The following is a 19683-nucleotide window of genomic DNA, read 5'->3' as shown; positions in this document are numbered from 1 at the left end:
AACTTTTAGGAGAAGCAGTTTCAGTCCTGGTTTTGCCACTTAATAGGAGAAAGATCTTACGTGGGTCCTTTCATTCAAGGATGATTTGAAAACCAATTTACAAAGTTAATATCTTGGATCCCAGCTAAGAAGGCTCTTCAGGATCTTTCATACTAACTTGAAGTTGGGGAACGTACAATTTGAGAAATTAAATGATACCGCCCCTCATGCACACCCAGGTTACCCACAGTGAGTCCAGATCACACTTCAGTTCCTAATGACCTAAGTTAAGAGTCTCCTTTCTCCACATCTCTTATCCCGCAATACTTGACATGGGCTACAGAACACAAAACCAACCTGTGTTCTATGTGGCACCACCTGGCTGATACTGATTCCTAAGTGTGCACAGGATTGAGTTAAAAAGCTCTTCAATTCATCAAAGAAAAGAAAGAATAAAAATAACACCCTTAGTGTACACAGGCTTAACCTACATCGATCACCTAGTAAATCTTGAATTGGCTCCCATTGGTGGTAGATAGAATACTTTTGTATTTGGTGTAGAAACCAACAAATTTAGGTTAAATCAAGCCTTCACTCTGACAGTACAAACTATGTTTATTTGTGTGTAAAGTGCCAGTTTTATATACAAATCATAAGTAAACTTTAAAATCTGAAGCAGTGAGTCTGATGTCTTCCTACTGCCTTGTGGCACTAACCGTTTAATCCTGCGCCTCGTGGCAGTAACTGTTTAATCTTGCTGGATCAAACTCGCTCGACTCCCCACACTTTGAGGCCAACGAAGGTACTGTTAAGAGCCAGGGGGAAGTCATGTACAGCCAGCCTGCTTGCAAAAGTCAGACATGGACAAGATCTTTCGTAAGAATCCGAGTAGCTTTTGTCAACGCTTTCAACCTAGGTGACCCCACTAGCATTAGCAGGATTGATTTTGAGGTAGCTACATAGTTTTAAAGATGCCATTAATGAACATTATGGGCAATTTATGGTGTAGCCAGTTAATACAGTCCAAGTAGCTGATTTTTTTCTCTTTCGATGAGAAGGAAAAAAAAGAAAAATCAGCAAAATAAGAGCACATCTTCAGTTCACTTAGAAGTCAGCATCCAAGGTAAAGGAATTCTCTGTCGGACTGGACATCACTCCCATCCTCTGATAGTTGCCTACTCTCTTCTCAAAGAAGTTAGTCTTCCCTTCCAGTGAAATATTCTCCATAAAGTCAAATGGATTTTCTACTCTGAAAACCTTGCTAAAACCCAGCTCCAGCATAAGTCTGTCTGCCACGAATTCGATGTACTGCTTCATCAAAGCACACTTCATCCCAATGAGCTACACTGTCGGGGCCTCCGTGAGGAGTTCCTGTTCTATCCTAACTGCACTGACGATTATTTCTTTGACCCTCTGCTCCGAAGGTTTGTGTAGCAGGTGTTCGAACATCAGGCAGGCAAAGTCACAGTGTAAACCCTCGTCTCTGCTAATAAGTTCATTGGAAAGTGTGAGGCCGGGCATCAGTCCTCGTTTCTTGAGCCAGAATATCGATGCAAAAGAACCAGAAAAGAAGATTCCTTCCACTGCGGCAAAGGCTACGACACGTTCTCCGTACGTAGCCTCTTTGTCCCCGATCCAGCGCAAGGCCCAATCTGCCTTCTTCTTTACACAAGGCATTGTCTCAATGACGTTGAAATTCCCTTTCTTTGGAATCTTTAATGTAAGTGTCAATGAGGAGACTCTACATTTCAGAATGTATGTTTTCCATGGCAATTTGGAAGCCATAGAAACAACGGGCTTCTGTAATCTGAACTTCTTGGCTAAGCCGCTCCACCAAGTTTTCATTTGCTCTGCCGTCGCTTACTGCTGCAGAGAAAGCCAGAACACGCGAAGTGAAATGCCTCTCCTCAGGCTTCAGGGCTGAATGTCCTTGGAAAGGTCCACCTCCTGAGCTGTCCAGAAGGAAGCCTCAGCTTTCTTATACATCTGCCAAATATCACGGTATTCGATAGGAAAGATGACAGAGCGGCGGGGGTTTTCTTTCAGAAGTGGTCCCTCCTCCGCACTGGGGGCAGGTGGCTTAGGGTTCGGCTCGGCAGGCTCCTGCCAGATCCTCCTCGCGGTCTTGCTGGCCAGCACGCGGGTCCCGCTGCGGGACGGGGGAGTGTCCTCCTCGTCCGCCAGGCTGAGCCCCTTCGTAGGCGAGAGCTGGAGGAGATGCTGCTGCTGCAGGTCAGCGACGGTGGCGGGCGGGACGCCAGGTGGGGCTGCGTGCAGGTCCTGGGCCCTCCGTCCTTGAGTGCAGAAGTTTAACTGTTGCCAGAGAGGGGATCTGCAATAAAGAACCACCTGTGAGCAGCACACATGTTCTGTATTCATGAATCCCGGCCCCTGATTACACATGCCTGTTGTTTTGTAACTAATTGCATGAGGGTAGACAATCCATTTCCATGCATTGTAAGAGAACACTCTCAAAGGGGTAGTTGAATGTAGTAATAATGCCAACTGGAAATTCTTTTCAAGGCTTTTTATACTAATTAGACAAACTAACAAGGTAAGGCCTCATGTAAGTTATTTCCTTGCTAATGGGTTTCATAAAACATACACAGGTGGATAAAATGTAAATTTGACGTGTTCTTCAATCCCTTCTGTACTGATTGTTATTTTCTGGGAAATGAAGAACATATTGAGGATTTGGGGTAAGCACTTGGGAGTCAGAGACTCCCTCTGTGTGTTCCAATAAAAGGCTGTGTTTGTTCAGAAGGAACAGACAGACATCCATAGATACACACACACAAATGCATGCACACACATTGCCACTTCACCACCACTTCTACTGCCACCCAACCCCTCATCTCCTTGCCTTGCGATACAAAAGCAACACCAAGGACCAATCTTGGTTGTTTGGAGTGGGGGGGCATTGGAGGTTTTCACGTTTGTATCTAGCTTCTTTGTCCAGCTGTTTGACAGCTTGCTGACAAGGAGTGAAGCGCTCTTTATTCTCAGTATCACTTTGTCCAGTTCCTTTAAGACCAGCTTATTCTCAAGTAGAGAAGATAATGACACATACCATCTCCTCAAACCACTGCCTTGCTTTTAGATGGATTCAGTTGTATCCTCCAAACCTTTATGGGATATCAACCTTGCCCAGGCCCTGGGATCTCAAGGTACCCCCAGCCTAGCAGGAGAAGTGAGGGGCGTGGTTAATCCCAGAGGGAGGAGGTGAGGGAAACTCACAGAGGAAACAGGCTATGCTGGGTCTTGGAGAATATACAGCACTGTCACCAAAGGGCAGGCAGAGCAGTGGGTGGGCGGGCAGGCGGTGAAGGGGGCAGAACCGGAAGGGCATTTTTAGGAGAAAGAGCTGGAGCAGGTGAAGTCTGAGATCTAGAAAGGTAAGTGGTTCTCACTCTTACTGTCACATTGCCCTTAACCTGGGGAGCTTTAAAGGAACCACTGGCTGCCGCCGCCCCTCAGAGATTCTGATCTGATCTGATTCTGCTCTAGAGTAGAGCCTGGGTATTCAAATTTTTTAAAGCACTCCAGGGGCTTATAGTATTCAGCCAACATTAAGAACCACTAGCCTTATGTCTCTGAATGTGTGCTTTAGAGGGCATTTTCAGAAAGCATCCATAAGAGGATGAAAGCTCCACCAAACTGGTTGTGATGATAGAAGAGCCATGTGGACCCATGTGGAAATTGAGTTATTTCCAATTCCTTAAGTGTCTGAGCAAAAAGTACACCTATCCTAGTGTTTCTCAGAGTGTGTTTCTGAACCCCTTCTGCATCAGAAAGATGTGTCTCGATTGCTAAAAATTTGATTCTCTGACCTCACTCAGTTACTCTTAAGCAGAATGTACGGTGAGGAAACTGGCAATTTGAACGAATTTCCCAGGCGAAGCTTTTGCACACAGAAGGCCATCTGAGTTGGACCAGGGTTCGTAGGCAGCCAGGGTGCCGTAGTATTTGAGTTCTTCTCTGACTTCTCTGTGCCCTACACTTCAGAGCACAAGGGCAGGGAAAAGCAGACCTCTGGGTGTAGTTCAGAAAAAAAGAAAAAAGCATCAGAATTTCTTTTAAACCAAGGCTAACTAAAGGCAGAAGCAGGTTAAAAAGAGTTCTTTTCTTTCTGGTTCCTATGCTATCCGGCAAGACTGGATTGTGGAATCATTATCAGATATTGTCATTGTATAGCCCACATCTGGGAACCTAAGTCATCTTTAAAATCAATATCTTGATAAATGTAGATGGAAGATGATCCTGCTTATGGCTCTCACATGCTTCAGATGTCCATTTCATGTTCATTTCATGAGTGGATCATAAAATCAACAGATGATCTACTTCCTGTACCTGCTCTAGACTCTAATCACCACAGGCAGCACCTATGTTCTCGTTAACATTATCTCTCCAAGATTCAGCACAATTCTTGGCCCAGACTAGGTCACTTAATGCATATTTGTTGAATAACTAAGTGAACGAATGGCAATTATCTGCAGCAAATTAATTTCCAAATTAGTTTTCACTGGAATCCCATATATAAATCTCCCCCTCTCCCAGGGTCTTACAGGATGTTTTTTTACAGAGTAAATAAATAATATAGGTGCTTAGTGATTTTTATTTATACATGCATTTTACACACACGCGCGCACACACACACACACACACACACACACACACACACTTCATCCCTTTACAAATAAAAGCCCTTCTTCTCAAACCATCCTTCCTTAACTGCTTACCTGAAAATGTGTTTTAGTTTCTGAAGTTTGAATGATTGGATTCAAATCTAACATTTTTGGGGTGACTGCTTTTGATTGGGTACTGCCCAAGGTGGTTTCTCTGATGATGTCTATCATCTCATGCTTTTTTTCACAATTTTAGAGGCAGACGGTTCCCCTGCTTGACAGATGAGAAAAATCAGGTCGCTTCCCCACCCCCATACGTGTCAGTGAATGATCAACACAGGCAGTATTTGAACCCAGGTCTTTCTTGTGATTCTGCCCCAGCGCTCCTCCCACCTGCCCCCAGCTGCCTTCCTACAATAAACCAAGCTCAGAAACAGAGAAAACTTCTCCAAAGCACATTTCCCAAGAGGCGTGCTTTAGCGACCAGGTTTTTAAATTACCTTGCTGACATGACAGTGGCTTGGCATGATAAAGCAGCACATAAAAGGGTGAGAGCCGGACCACGAAGCAGGAGGACAGGACCGTTAAGCACGGTGTCCTCTGAGTACCTTACGCACCCCACCCTGGACCCCATCCCCGACAGTCTACAGGATGTGGTGAGAATTGGCTCCCTCTGGAATAAACTCATTCAGCCTCGGACTGTTTGGCAATAAAGTAACAGACAGCTCTGCAGCCCTGATTCTCCTCTCTCTTCCCTCCCCTACCCCGCCACCCCCACCCCCCCAGATCCCTCTACATCTGACAGGGAAGAAGAGCAAAGATGTGTGTGGGTCACAGATGAGCCAAGTGTCAGAGGAGCCGGCTTGTCTGAGAGAATTCTTACGGAGAGGAAAGGAGAGATGTACCTGGCCGCTCTTCTTGGCACCCCTGTTCCTCCCGCCTGCCCCCCCGCTGCCCACACCCCTGCTCCTCTCCTAGATGCAAAGAGAGAGGTTTCCACAGAGAGCCTAAGGGAGGTTGTCAAACAAGCCAGGGGCTAAGGGACCGACTGTCACCTTTGCTCAGCGTGTCTCAGGTCCCCATGGCCCAGCCCAGCTGGTCTTTTTTCTTTCTTTGGAGAGGAAAGCTGTCAGCTGACACCAGAAGGTATTTGTTCTCATTAGCTGGGCCTGCCGCGGTGTGATTATTTGCAATTCGAGTGCTAAGGGCAGGATGCTATGATGAGGGCAGGGGCCCATTCCAGGGATCATCTTGTGAACCTACTAGAGGTTGCAGGCACAAGCTACTAACAGTTGTTCTGTTGATGCACCGGGGAACCTGAGCTGTTAAAAGTAGTCACAAAACCCAGGAAACTATCTTTACAGACAATACCAAGGAAAGCGTGTGTATCACCTGCCTGCTTTTCTGCAGCCCTTCGAGGTAATAGAACCGCATGTCAGTAGGTAAAGAAACAATGCATTCATATATCTTTGTTCAGTTTTCATGTAGAGCAAACAGTTGTCCAAAGTGCATGCCAAAAGGAACTGTATCAGAGATAGAGTCTATAAGCCTATAGGGCAAACATATTGGATTGCAAAGATATAACATATTTACTCCTGCAGGCTCTTACAGATAAGGTATTCGTTTATGACTCCTGCTAAATCATGTAGAGAGCTATTTTATGTGACCACTGTGCCACAGACTGGTTTAAGTGAGGGACCAGTTTGGAGGAAGAAAAGAAAATATTGATATTAGGCAGTTTTATGAGAATGTAAATCAAATCCAAAGTTTGCTACCCAAAAGAATTAAATTATTTATGGTATAAATTAAGTTTGGTACATTGTTCCTGATTTAAGCAGCATGAATAGTTCAATTCTTCTGTTGTTGTTCTTTTTAATTTGCAAGAATAAAATAGATGGTATATAGTTTGACTTTAAATTCACAGTTACAAATTGAAATGAACATTTAAAAACTGAAAGATTTTCAAGATTATGCTATTGGTCAATTTGTGTCGGCCGAATAACATTTATCACCATTGTGATCATGTATAAATAAAGTAATAAAGGAAAAAGTAATGGCACCAGTTACAGAAAATACGATTTATTTTGGACTATGATAGTTCTTAGATATGCTTCTTTAACTTGGGCTGGACTAAAAAGCAAAATACCTAAGAATACTTTTTCTTCAAAACTGTAGTTTTAATGAAAGGCCTTTCTTTTTTACTTAATGTCAACAATATAAATTTGAAAAGGATTCTGATAGGGAAAAAAATCCTTCTTGTGCATACAGTTCAATGAACCAATTATAGGTAATCTGATTCTAGTCATTTACTGCTTGTGGTGTAAATGTCTGCTAACCACAAGTTGATTGCAGCCTGTATTTTAATTTTCAGTGAGGCTTACTGGTGGCCCACTGTCATTAAGGATATGCTATTTTGTCAATATTGAGTTAAGAAACAATTAAGCCCCATGAAAACATTTTTGCCATAATCTGTTCCCCTATACTAGACAGAGAAATGAGCACACACAGTTTAGCATCATCAAAAATACATTTGTTATCAAGAGAAAGAGAAGATAAAAGTGTGGTCCTCCGCCTTCGGTTGAATGTGAGAATTACCAATACGATTACATGATTACACGATTATCACACTTATCATTGTGTTCTTGCCAACCTCCTACCAGCTATGTTCTCTTTGAAATGAAAGAACACATCCCAATCATAGATACTCTGCAAATTTATATTGAATAAATGAGTGAACAGAAATACCTTATATTTAAGATATTTAAATATCCTGACTCGGTCTTTAATGTTGTCCGTTTCAGTTATCACACTAAATGTTTATAGTTTATGTATGTATTGACTAAAAAATTCCACATAATTCACCTATCTACCGTAATTTTATCAATATTAGCCATATGGGTACATAATTTCAAGGTTGTGGTGAAGTTTAGTGACTCTTTGTGAAGTGTTTTTGAAACCTGCAGGTGAAAAAGAAATCTTAGTATAAATACATGTAGAAATGATGAATGGTTATCTGGAGAAAATGCCAGATTCTTGAAATATCATGGACATGTTATTGGTTTTTTCACATGGCCGTTAACTGGAATTGTGTCACATGCCCACTTCTAAGCCAGTTGCTGAAAGGGACTGGAATAACCAACACTGGCTCAGATTAATCAAGATTCACCTCCTTGGGCTGAGAGGGGCCCAGCTTCTCCTACTGTCACAAGCTGCCTGATACCTGAAGAAAATTAGGGTTCTAGTAATATATTAGTGACAATTATATTTGGTTGTATATTAGAAGAAACTCAACATAACAGTGCCTATTTTATTTCTCTCTCATATACCAGTTCAGAGATAGACAGTGCAGCTCCATGCATCATCAGGACCAGGCTCATCCTATTTTTCTGCCCCAAAATACTTAATATGTGACTTCCATTGTCAAGGTGGCTGCTGAAGCTCCAGCCATCACTTTCATATCCCAGCTAGGAAAAGAAAGAAGGATGAGCCCCCTTTTTATAAGAAACTGCCTATAAGTGCAAGAAAATAGACTGCTAATAACTCATTGGCCAGAAGTTTGTCACACAGTGACAAGGGAAGCAGGGAAATGTATTTGGATGTGTCCAGCCGAAAAATCAGGGTTTGTGACTTAGGAGGAAGGAACAAATGGGGGATAGAGTAAACAACTATCAGACTCTATCACAGGTAACAATGACAAGAGGATGGCGTAAAAGAAGATGAGGAGTAGGAAAGCAGAGCGTATAGGAAAGAATGAGTTGCCCCTATTCTCCACCATTCCACCTACCCCTATTGCAAGTAATTTTAAGCAGTGAAATAGTCACACAGCAAAAGAATAGGAAGGAGAGGCAAAGGACATTGTAAATCAGCAGTGTAGAAACTGTATACAGATAATTAGGATCGTGTTTTACACTGTATCATTTTTTAGCCTCTTAAAGTACTTTACATATGAAAGGATATTACTTTTCCAAATATGGAAATGTGAGAGTCAAGGTATGAATGATCTTTCCAGCCTAACCATCTTAATTAGCAACAAGGTCACCTTTGGAGAAAGCAAAGTATTACCTAGATGGAAAGGCTTATTATGAAAAGAATCAGGTCCTCTGGAGCTAGAGGAAAGAGGAAAATGAGGAGCTAATTAGCTATAGTAAGCTGTGGGAAACTTATTGATAAATTAGAGCCCATGCATGTAAAGTCTCATTATTATAAACAGCAACTCTTTTCTTTATTTTTTAAAGGTAGCCAACCAAGTTGTGCAAGCTCTGCTCACTCAAAAGGTAGGTCACGTTCTGGCTTTATTATTTTCAAAGTACTTATGTGAATAGATTGGAACTCACATTGTCAAACTAACAGAAACTATGATTGATAGCTGCAATACTTTTCTATTTATTCACTTAGGTTAAAATTGTGTGCGTTTTAGATGGCATATGCAGTAACATCAATGACCGATAGATTCATAAAATTTAAACTCTTGGGAAAGTAGTAGAAAGCCTTTTGAAGATGAAAGATTTCCATGGGCCCACCCAGATGAGTAGCAAACCTATCATTTTTATTTAGTAAATGCAAACATTAAATAAGTTGATGGACTCCTCTGACTCCTATAAAATGAATAGCCTGTGATGGGCAGCATTAACTAACACAGGCCTAAAATTCAGCAAGAGATCTTTGAGGTTAGGAAGTTTATTTAACTTCTCTGGACCTTAATTCCTCTTCCGTAAAATAGGGATAACAATGTCTACCTCCCAGAACTGCTGTGGTCATCCTATAAAAGGGAACATATAGAGTTGTTCCCTCAGGAACAGGTTTGTGGTAAAGGTAGAACAAATGGTGGTATTATATACTTGAAAGTTGCTGAGAGTAGATCTTAAGCTTCCTTGTCACAAAATTAAAAAAGAGAATTAGCTATGTGAGGTGATGGATGTGTTAATAATTTTGATCTTGGTAATCATTCTACCATGTAATGTATATCAAATTATCATGTTTTACACTTTAAATATATACAATTATATTTGTCAATTACTCCTCATAAAGTTAGGGAAAACAACAAATGGTGATTTCTCAGCCTGAAATTTCTATACCTTCTCCTTTGTCATCCTCTTATTCTGCCTTCAGATCATGTTATTGGGGCAGAGTGGGTAAATGCAGGTAGTTGCCCAGATTTGGCAGGTTTGGTGAATTTTACTGAACCTTTTGCATCTCCTAACATGATGTGTCTGAGAGGCTAAATTCTGATTCCTTCAAATTTTTTTATTCTGAGTTACCTCTCTGTGAGATAGATTTCCTCTTTAAAAGAAAATCTTAGATCATGTGGCATGTTCAGGAGGATGTGGCTAAGGAGAGCAAAATCATTTGTGACATTTTGATTTTTTTTAATTGAAAACAATTTTATTAGGGGTTGACTACTTCTCATAAAGGTACTTAAACAAATATTATTTTAAATGTATACTATAGAGGCATTAGAATAATATTTTTGCTAGATTCTCTCCCCCAACTACTTCTGTCAAAATATCATGCTTCCTGCTACAAATGATTTTAACGGGTTCAGATTTTACATTAACATTACATAAGTAGAGAGATTTGAGCACATTTATTAGGTTAGAATTAGGTTCCATTGTGAGTAACAGAGATCCAAAATAATGGTGGCTTAAATCAGATAAAATAAAATGAAATTAGTTATTTATTTCTCAGATCTAAATCTACAGGTGGGCAGTACATGACTGGTATGATATGATATGGTATGACTCTGCTCCATAAAGTTGATAGGGTTCCTGGCATCCAGGCTTCCGTCTTATTATTCTGCAGGATGTGGCCTTCATTTCCAGGGTTACCGCATTGTCCAAAATGGCTGCTCTAGCTCCAGTGATCACATCCACATTTCAGCCATCAGGAAGAAATGAAAGCCAAAGAAAATGAAGAGGCTAAAAGACACACACCAGCTGTCTTTTAAGAGAAACTTCCAAAAGTTATCACACCTCCCTACTTAGATCTCCATGAACAGAACTTAATCACACATCCACACCTAAGGAAGCTGACAGTGGAGTCTTTTTTCTGGGTATGTGCCCAGCTGAAAATTGATTGTCACCTTATTGTAGAAGAAGGGTCGAAACAGATGTTGAAGGGCAACTCATGATTTCTGTCACAATGTATTTGAATGCCTTTTCTTTTTCAAAGGCTTTAATTTCTCAACTGCTTTCCTTCTGTTGGAAACTCGACACTCATTTAATTACAAACCTAAGGAATGAAGGGGCACTGTTGCAGCTCTGTGTGTAACTGTTGAAAGACTTCTCATGCCTGTCTTTTTTAATGGTGCCTCAGGAAAGAGACAAGAAAGCTGGCTGGTACAATATAAAGGAAAATGGGACCTTTCAGGTCAGCCACAAAAAATAGCTACACAAATTCAAGTAGTAACTAGTAAACAGATAAATCTGCCTTGGTACAGTTAAGCAGTAAGACACAAAAAGATGTGCTACTGTGAGATAGCATACCTCAGGGTTACTGTGAAGCAGGCAAAGATGCCTGGGCTTTCAGAGATTCCAAAAGAATCATGTTCTGCAGAAACATGCACTTGCCAGTTTTTCTAGAGACTGTAGAATTGCTACAAAAAGACAAAACTTTCTTTTTAATTAAGAGCACAATATAGGAGATAAAATGTACTCCAAAAGCAGATGAGAAACCTAATTCTAAAGAGGGATGTAGCGGGCACAGAGTAAAAAACAGAAATCTTGAGTGATTTATCCAAGTCACACACACACATAAAATCCTTGAGGTGAAGTTATAGTCATAACCATACAGTTTTGGACTGTATCATTTGTTATGACACAAAGGCAAATCTGCCATGTCTTCATATCCTCCTCCCTGGGCAACCAAAAACGTATTTTTCTGGCATAACAGGAATTGGCTCCGATAAGCATCTTGAAGTCACAGAGTGTATTTCCTTTCCAAATACTGGTAGAAAAAAAAATTATTTCCATAAATTTAGCAGCTTCTGTTAAATGTACATATCATGTCCTAGTCAAGTAATTCAATTTATCTCAAAAATCTGCGAGTTCTCTTTAGAGAGCTGACTGTCCCTCCTTTAGATCAATAACGCTAAAATGACAATATTAAACCCAGCTCACTTCCACTTATGCCTCCAAATCATAGGTCCAAGTCTATAAGTGCAAGTGAAATCAATAACCTGAGCTAAACTCACATTTTTGTCTGAAATATATTTTATCTTCATTAAGACAATTACACTCACTGAAAATGTTACTCTCCTAGGTTCTTTTTTTTTTTTTTTTTCTTTTTTGCCACTAACACCAAACTTGGAAGAAAAGCATTTTTCCCTGGAGTTATTTTCCAGCATATCAACAGCCTCAGCCTTACCTTCATGTTCTTTAGAATCACCAAATATTCATGGTGTTTTTAAATTTGCCAACATGGATTAAGGCCCTTGTATGGTGGAATCTGGCAATACAGCCAACCAGATAGCAGCAGAACACAATTTTGTAGCTCGAAGCTAAAAGAACTCCCAACTCCTACATATTTCCCTTGTAGGAGGTGTGGTCAGGCCATATGGGTCCACTTGTGTAGCAATGGTGTGGGTAGGATCTGGTTTCCTTGAAGAGAGTCTGTTTATATTTACTTAGCACTTCCAAGGAGTCAGACCCCATGTCCAGCATTTTAAATGATCTGAATTGTTTTGTTTTCACTGCCATCTTGTGAGGTAGGACTACGAAAATAAATTTCCCATAGTTCCAATTGCTAGAAGTGCCAAAGCCTGTATGTTAACCTAGGGTTATTGCACTCCACTCCATGCCCTTACCCTTTGTACCATTCGGCCTCCACAATCCCATTCAATCACTTATTGTTTATCCCCACTGTACTTCAGCACGCAGAAGAGATGCTATAAAAATCAACAGATGGGTTGAAACCCAAGGATTAGTTACATACGATTGCAGGAAATAAAACAAAGGGGCAAGGAAGCCAGTAGATTTCTTAAAACTTCTGGAGGCATCGCCAGTCCTCGCTAGCAAGGATGTCCAGGATCTGACATGCGTGGAGTCAAAAGTGACTGTAAATTTGGAGCTTTCTCCAAATCAAGTTTTCTCAGCATCAGTCTTATTTTGGACCCCAGAATTTCCCAACTGCCAGGGACCTTAGTGAACATTTAACCCTGAGTTTGTCAACTAGCGTTGGCAATAGGCTCAATTCACTGTAATGACATAAACTGTTAGCCATCACCCAGATTAAGAATGTTTTCATCTGAATGCCTTTTGGATGAAGGCTTTCAGTATACAGTTTGCCACGAGACTCACCACTTACTATTGATTAGAACTGGCCTGATTCAGCGATACAATTATGTTACCTGTCTTGCCTTTTTAAGTATTTGATGTTGAGGTCCTTGGTTGGTCTGAGATGTGACCAGCCTTTTCCGGTAATCCTTTTCTTTTTACAGAAGTATTAGCATTCTTAGAAGAGATAGGGATGTATCAGTGACAGATACTGAGAAGGGTTGTGACTGGGCGAGGCTGGTGGATGTGGTGTCCAGTAAGCTTAAGGGAAGGATTCAGGTGGCCCTTGACAAGCCGTCTCATGAAGCAGCTGAGGCATGCCTTGTCTTGAAAGCCTGGTCTTGTGCAGAAGCAACATTTACAGGTGAGGAAACTGAGGCGTAACCTAACCAGAATACGTTACTTCCCCAAGGTCATGTGGGTAATGAGGACCAGAGCCCAGGCCTCCGAGCTGCCAATCCAGTGTGTTCCCGTGATACACACTGCCTCTGAAATAGGAATATCAGTATAATATCATTTTACACGATAAAATCAGATTTAAATAGTTTTCAACAATACTCCAGTGGTAATATCAGTATATATCGAGCTTCTAATCAACCAGCATTTCCCTAAATTTCCTTTAACCTGGAGCTGGCAATGGTTTTGCTCTAAATGCATAAAGTAACCATACTCCATAGCTAGTACACAGCAGTGAAGCCAGAATCTCTTTCAGCCCCAAACACAGGTGAAACTTGTCAGGAGTACAATGTGTGGATCCTCCAGGGAAGTTATGGTTTGGGATCAGTAAGATACACAGGGGCCCTTTTAGACCAGTATCATTACATTGCTCAGTCTGTTTTCCCCTGGCATCCAGCTGTAATGCCTTACATTATTTCAATTGAGAGTGGCATGCAGACTGCAAAGAAAACAGGTTGGGCCATTTCCTTGAACCCAAAGACCACTATACTTGCTTTCATGAGATGAAATGTAGTCAACTCTTCGGCATTTTTTCTTCCTGATAACATTATACAACACATCCCCTTTTTTCTTTCAAAAGACACAACCTTATATTTTCAGTGGGGTCCTCCCTTTGAGGCCTGAGACATACTAGGGAGCAGAGCCTTTTAATTTGAGCAGTGCCTAGGCCCCCAAAACAGCCTCCACTAAATGGCATGCATGCTCAGGCATGCACCCCCCCCCCCCCGCCCCTGCTTTTACAGCTGCTGCCCTCCTACAGCTTGCACCCTGGTGCCTCATCCGGACATGGCATTCCTTTGCTCTGCTCTGCATTTGTAGGCAGCATTCAGTTGAAAACATCCTACGCATAAGCTTCCTGATTTAGCTAAAAAGGTGAGGTGAGTGTAAGCTGTGCACTGAGCTATAGCTTGGCCTGTCTCTTTGCCTCCTGTAAATAGAATGAATAAGCCTGGAAATGATGATGCATCTCAGGTAAAGCCCCAAAAGCTAGATCTCTCTCTAGCTGCACACTTAGGTTGCCACAAGGTTATGTGTGAAACAGGCCCACTTACCGTTGTGACTGCTGTTTAGGTCCTGGGGAGCAGAGCTGTGGACTGGCACCCTGTCTTGCTTGCAGAGCCTTAAGTGAGGCCCGTAGCTGCCCCACCTCAGAATACATAGGTAGACACGCTAGCAGTGTTGAGAAACTTGAAACTCTCTTTATCACACCATCACGAGAGAATAGAGCTTATCATCATTAACCCCTTTAACAAAATCATCACACAGTTTTATCAAGCTCCTACTACTCTGTGCAGTGCTGTGCTAGGTGGTGAAGGAAAACTGTCAGAACAATACGTTTGTGCTGGTGTTTCTGCGAGTATCTTCGCATGCCTTTTGAGGAACGTGTCATCTAATTGACAAGATTAGTCCAGAGCATGAAAGCAAATCAACACAAAGCAGTATCTCACATTCGCTGAATGTCATAGAAGAGGCATTGAGGGCTTACTGAAGTTCAGAAAAGGAAGCAGATAGATAAAGGCGTCAGGGAGGAAACAGAATTTGAACTGGATGTCAGCCGAAGAGCCAAACTTGGGCCAGAAGGAGGAGGTGTATGAGAAGAAAAAGGGAGGTCGGGGAGGGGGAAGGAGGCAGAATGCCTGGTGCTTTCAAGAACAGGCAGACCCTTGTTAAAGAACAGGGTAAGAGCATGGTAAGAGCAGAAACCTTTTTTTTTTCAAATCAAGAAACAGTGTAAGATAAAGTTTGAAATGTAGAAAAGGGTCAGCTTTTGAAGAACCTTGCCTTGGGGCTTTATTCTACCTGGTGTTCCTTGAACCCCGCCAAAGAGGGTGTAGACATGTCAGTGTAAGTACTGTCTTTTTCACAAGTTAACTTGGAAGGCAGCTCCTGTGTGGGATTCTAGAGCATCCTAAAGCTCCCGCATATCAACCCCCCTCATGAAAACTGGGGAAGAGCTCTCCTGGGTGTTTGAACTATTCAAAAGAGCTGCTCTAAGGGGATGCTGAGGTATGGTTCTTCTACTTCTTCCCCAACACTAAGACCAGAACACCCCAAAAGATATGGAAATCCACTAGTTCAGAGGATGGGCATGTTTCAAGTGGCCTTATAAGCCTTCACTTCACAGTTGCTTCACTCCGTCTAAATGCATCCCTGACTCAGTTAGCAGCCGCATTGAGAATTTCAACTCGTTTCCACAAACGACAGAGGAAGCTTCCATCAAAAGTGATAGTTTCCATATGGTATTTGTTTTTCTCTTTCTGACTTACTTCTCTCTGTATGACAGACTCGGGGAAAAAAAAAAAAAAAAAAGGTCATGAAGAATCTAGGGGTAAGATGGGAATAAAGACACAGACCTACTAGAGAATGGCCTTGAGGATATGGGGAGGGGGAAGGGTAAGCTGTGACGAAGTGAGGGAGTGGCATGGACATATATACACTACCAAACGTAAATTAGATAGCTAGTGGGAAGCAGCCGCATAGCACAGGGAGATCAGCTCGGTGCTTTGTGACCACCTAGAGGGGTGGGATAGGGAAGGTGGGAGGGAGGGAGACACAAGAGGGAAGAGATATGGGAACGTATGTGTATGTATAACTGATCCACTTTGTTATAAAGCAGAAACTAACACACCATTGTAAAGCAATTATACTCCAATAAAGATGTTAAAGAGGGGCTTCCCTGGTGGCGCAGTGGTTGAGAGTCCACCTGCCGATGCAGGGGACGTGGGTTCGTGCCCCGGTCCGGGAGGATCCCACATGCAGCGGAGCGGCTGGGCCCGTGAGCCATGGCCGCTGGGCCTGGGCGTCTGGAGCCTGTGCTCCACAACGGGAGAGGCCACAACGGTGAGAGGCCTGCGTACCACAAAAAATAGAAAAACGTTTAAAAAAAAAAAAAAGATGTTAAAGAATAAAAGTGATAGTTTCTTTAGTTGATCAAATTTCTATTCACTGTAAAAACATTGTCCTCTGGTTTGTGCTTTATGGTTGCTTTTATGAAGACAGTGAAAAAGCCAATTATATAGGTGGAAACTTAAATTGATTTTATATTGCTGAGATTTACCATCTTCAAAAATAGCATGCTAGATTAATGCATTTCTGATTTCAAGGTGCTTTTTTTTTTTTTAAGTAGGTCCTCCCTGAACATAACAGTTCTATCAGACAGTGGGCTGTGGAAGAAAACATTGTGTGTGATCTATTTCTAGGGGGCTTGAATGTTTAAAATACTATTTTTTACTAATGTGCCTGAAATATCAGATGAAATATAGTGATGATATGCAAAAGTGTCTTACGGTAATAAGAGTTTTTTTTTCTTTCAATGTGTTTGTTGCAGGATCTAAGGGAGGAATGTGTAAAGTTGAAAACAAGAGTGTTTGATTTGGAACAACAGAATCGAACGCTAAGCATCCTTTTCCAACAGCGAGTCAGACCAACTTCTGATCTGCTCCTCCAGGTATGTGTTTCTGTGCAAAACAATCTTAGCTACTGAAATGCTATTGACAGGAAGTGAGGTAAGTTCAAAAGGTACCACTGTCTCCATGGGCAAGACATATTGCATCAGAACCTCCATTGTCTCCCCTGTCAAGAGATGTCATTAAAATGGAATGTCTCTTAAATCTCTGACTCTTTAAATCTAATTGTGATAAAGAAATGCATCAACAAATAATAAACAGGTAAAAGGAAGCAATCAGAGTTATCAGGTGAAACCGGGGAACGGAGTCAGCAAATAATTGATTGCTTTGGGGACAAGTATTAGTAGTCTTGCACTCCATGATAAGCAAGGCAGAGTTTTATGTAATGCCGAAGTACATTTCTTCATTTCAAACTCTTTGTAAGCAGAACTACAGCTGGGGTTTGTTGTGCTTTCATATCTCTCTCTGTGCAGCCTGCCTCCTCACAACCTAATACTTCCTCCACTCCGCCTCTGTCTTTTACAGGTTCTCTTCGTCTAAGCATTCTCACCAAACTCTTTCAGTTGCCTTCACAACAGGGAAAGTCGTGGAAAGGCAAACCATTTGAATCATTTTGAAGCTGCCCCTGAGAAAGCACTAGAAAATATATCTGACTGTAGGGAGACACATGGATTGGCAAAGGGGTCTAGAAGGCTGATCTTTGCTGTTTCCTAATTTTTTTAATGTTATTAATGTACATATTTGCTCAAACAAGCTCCAAGTTTGTAAAGGATAACCCCCAGCTGCCTTTGTCTGATTGACTAAAGGAAAGGGGAAAGACAGAGATACCCTCTAGACTAGCCTGTCACCTGTAGCCACTAGCCATGTGGTGCTATTGAAATTAAACATTAATTTAAATTAACTTTCTATGTCAAACTAGTCAGATTTCAAGTGTTGAAAAGCCACACATGGCCGGCAGCTACCATATTAGACAGTGTTTGTATAGAACATTTCCATCATGGTAGAAAGTTCAGCACTTTTCCAGATGGTTGAGACAGTGTTGCTAATTTACCCTCTGAACTTTGGCACAGACATCTTTCCCTGACTCCTCAGGGAAATAATGAGAAATTGCAGTTCATTTCAGAGAAAGAAAGATGTTTGGTAAAACCACACATCAAAATGTAATCCCCCCCTCCCCGCCCCCGATGAAAAGAAAAGAGCTCTCTGAATTGTAAAATAGATCTCATCTCTTAAATTAATTTTCTCTCTGCTTTATCTATTAGCGCATAATTCATAATTTATGACTCATAAATTGTGTGGAAAAAAAATCATCTATCTCTATTCTGTTTCCTGATCCTGGCCACAATAAATGTTGGTCAGAGAGAATCTTGCATCTGTTAAAAGTTGTATCTCATTTGCTCTCTTATAATCAAGATCCAGTATTGTAATTGCTTTTGACAGCTAATTGCACGTTCATGAATTTTTCCATTTTACGTGTTTTAACTTGAGGCTTTTCTGGAACAATTTTTAAGGATCTACAGTCCCTGTTTGTGAATCATGATGGTTCATTTCCACAGTGAACACACGTTCCATAGATATTTAAGCTTCTTCATTGGCTGACACAAATTTCATAAATACATACCCAACTGGCAGGGGATGGTGTTTGCGCTAACAATAGAACTCAGTGTTTACTCCTTGTGTGTCTTCAGCCAACACACTGTTTCTCCCCAGATAGACCTCACTTCCAGGAGCCATTCTAATTTAAATGGAATTTGTAAAAGATGGGCTGATAGTAGTTCTGTGACGTAGAATAATAGCAAGGATGATGACTGCCCGCTAACATCTAAGGGCTCGCAGTCATAGACAAAGTTGCTGGTTTTTCAGGTGGTCTGTTCATTATATGACCTGTGATTTTTTTATTTTCTGGTGGCACAGATACTTACCATGGAGCACTGGCTAAAGTGAAAGCAGTTTGAGCTTGCTTTGCACCTGTGGAAGCTCTGTGATTATTTGTTGAATGGAATAATGATTAAATGACCCAGGTTCATTCTGCAAGTTGGGGAGTTATTTTATGTACACCTAAGAGAGGTTTATACCCCTACCTCTTCTTCTGAATGTTTCCTGTCTTGTGTGGAGGCTTTGGAACTATGCAGCCATGCTGGTCCAGCCCAGTTTGTTTGAGGATGTGGCTGGGGAGCACAGCAAACCCACCGGTGTGCCTGGTCCCGAGTATGAGAGATGTTACAGCTTCTGCCCGTGGACTGGAGATTCAGTACAGAAGATTTCTAAGTAGGTTTCTGTGTATCTTAAAAAACTGCATTAGTTGTCATCTGCTGAATACAGCCTAATGATTCTCTACAATCTAAGTAGCCACCTGAAGAGAAATACAGAAAGAAGATTGTTGAACACATTGTGGTTTTAGTAGATAACATTGTAAGTAGTAGAAAAGAAAAGAACTTGTAGGAAATAGCTAATTATTTGTCCCTCAAAAACAGAGAATAAGAGGTTACATGGATATTCTTTAGCAAATTCTGATATAGGAGGAAGAAAAAGGGATAGTTCTAAGGATTCGTTGACAGATTCTGGGAAACTTACAAAGGGAACCAGCCCATGATGGGAAAGAAAAGAAACCTAACCTGAAATTTAAAATCTTAAGAATGGCCATAAACTTCTCTGTTGATTCCAGTTTCCAGAAAAGCATCTCTGGGACTATGGGTGGAAACAAATCAGATTAATAAGGGCCTCCATTTTGAAATCAAAAACTTGAGCTAAATTCTAATGGATTAAGAAACCAGTATAGCAGATAAAATCTAAAAGTAACATTCTTAACGGAACCGGAGTCTGTAACAACCTTATTTGAACTCACTGGCCAGATTAACCAATGCTCACCATTTCCTCTTGTAAATTATATTAGATTACTCTCTCAATTTACGAAACATTGACAACTAGTTGAAACTCTCTACTAAG

At 41.3% G+C, this 19683-nt stretch overlaps 1 protein-coding gene and 1 pseudogene across 8 annotated transcripts in view; one reads left to right on the top strand and one right to left on the bottom strand.

Moving 5' to 3' along the window:
* NCKAP5 (NCK associated protein 5) overlaps window positions 1-19683 on the top strand; it is a 1012185-nt gene that overhangs the window by 794564 nt on the left and 197938 nt on the right. For all 8 annotated transcript variants that reach the window (XM_067025888.1, XM_059055602.2, XM_059055601.2 and 5 more), the window contains 2 exons: window positions 8840-8878; window positions 16659-16778. In XM_067025888.1, the coding sequence (XP_066881989.1) occupies window positions 8840-8878; window positions 16659-16778 (159 nt within the window). The remainder of the gene's footprint in view (window positions 1-8839; window positions 8879-16658; window positions 16779-19683) is intronic.
* LOC131751641 (ribonucleoside-diphosphate reductase subunit M2 pseudogene) lies at window positions 1084-1965 on the bottom strand (annotated as a pseudogene).

Source organism: Kogia breviceps, chromosome 2, assembly GCF_026419965.1.
Source record: "Kogia breviceps isolate mKogBre1 chromosome 2, mKogBre1 haplotype 1, whole genome shotgun sequence".
Taxonomy (NCBI): Eukaryota; Metazoa; Chordata; class Mammalia; order Artiodactyla; family Physeteridae; genus Kogia; species Kogia breviceps.
This window is presented reverse-complemented; position numbering and strand designations above follow the sequence as displayed.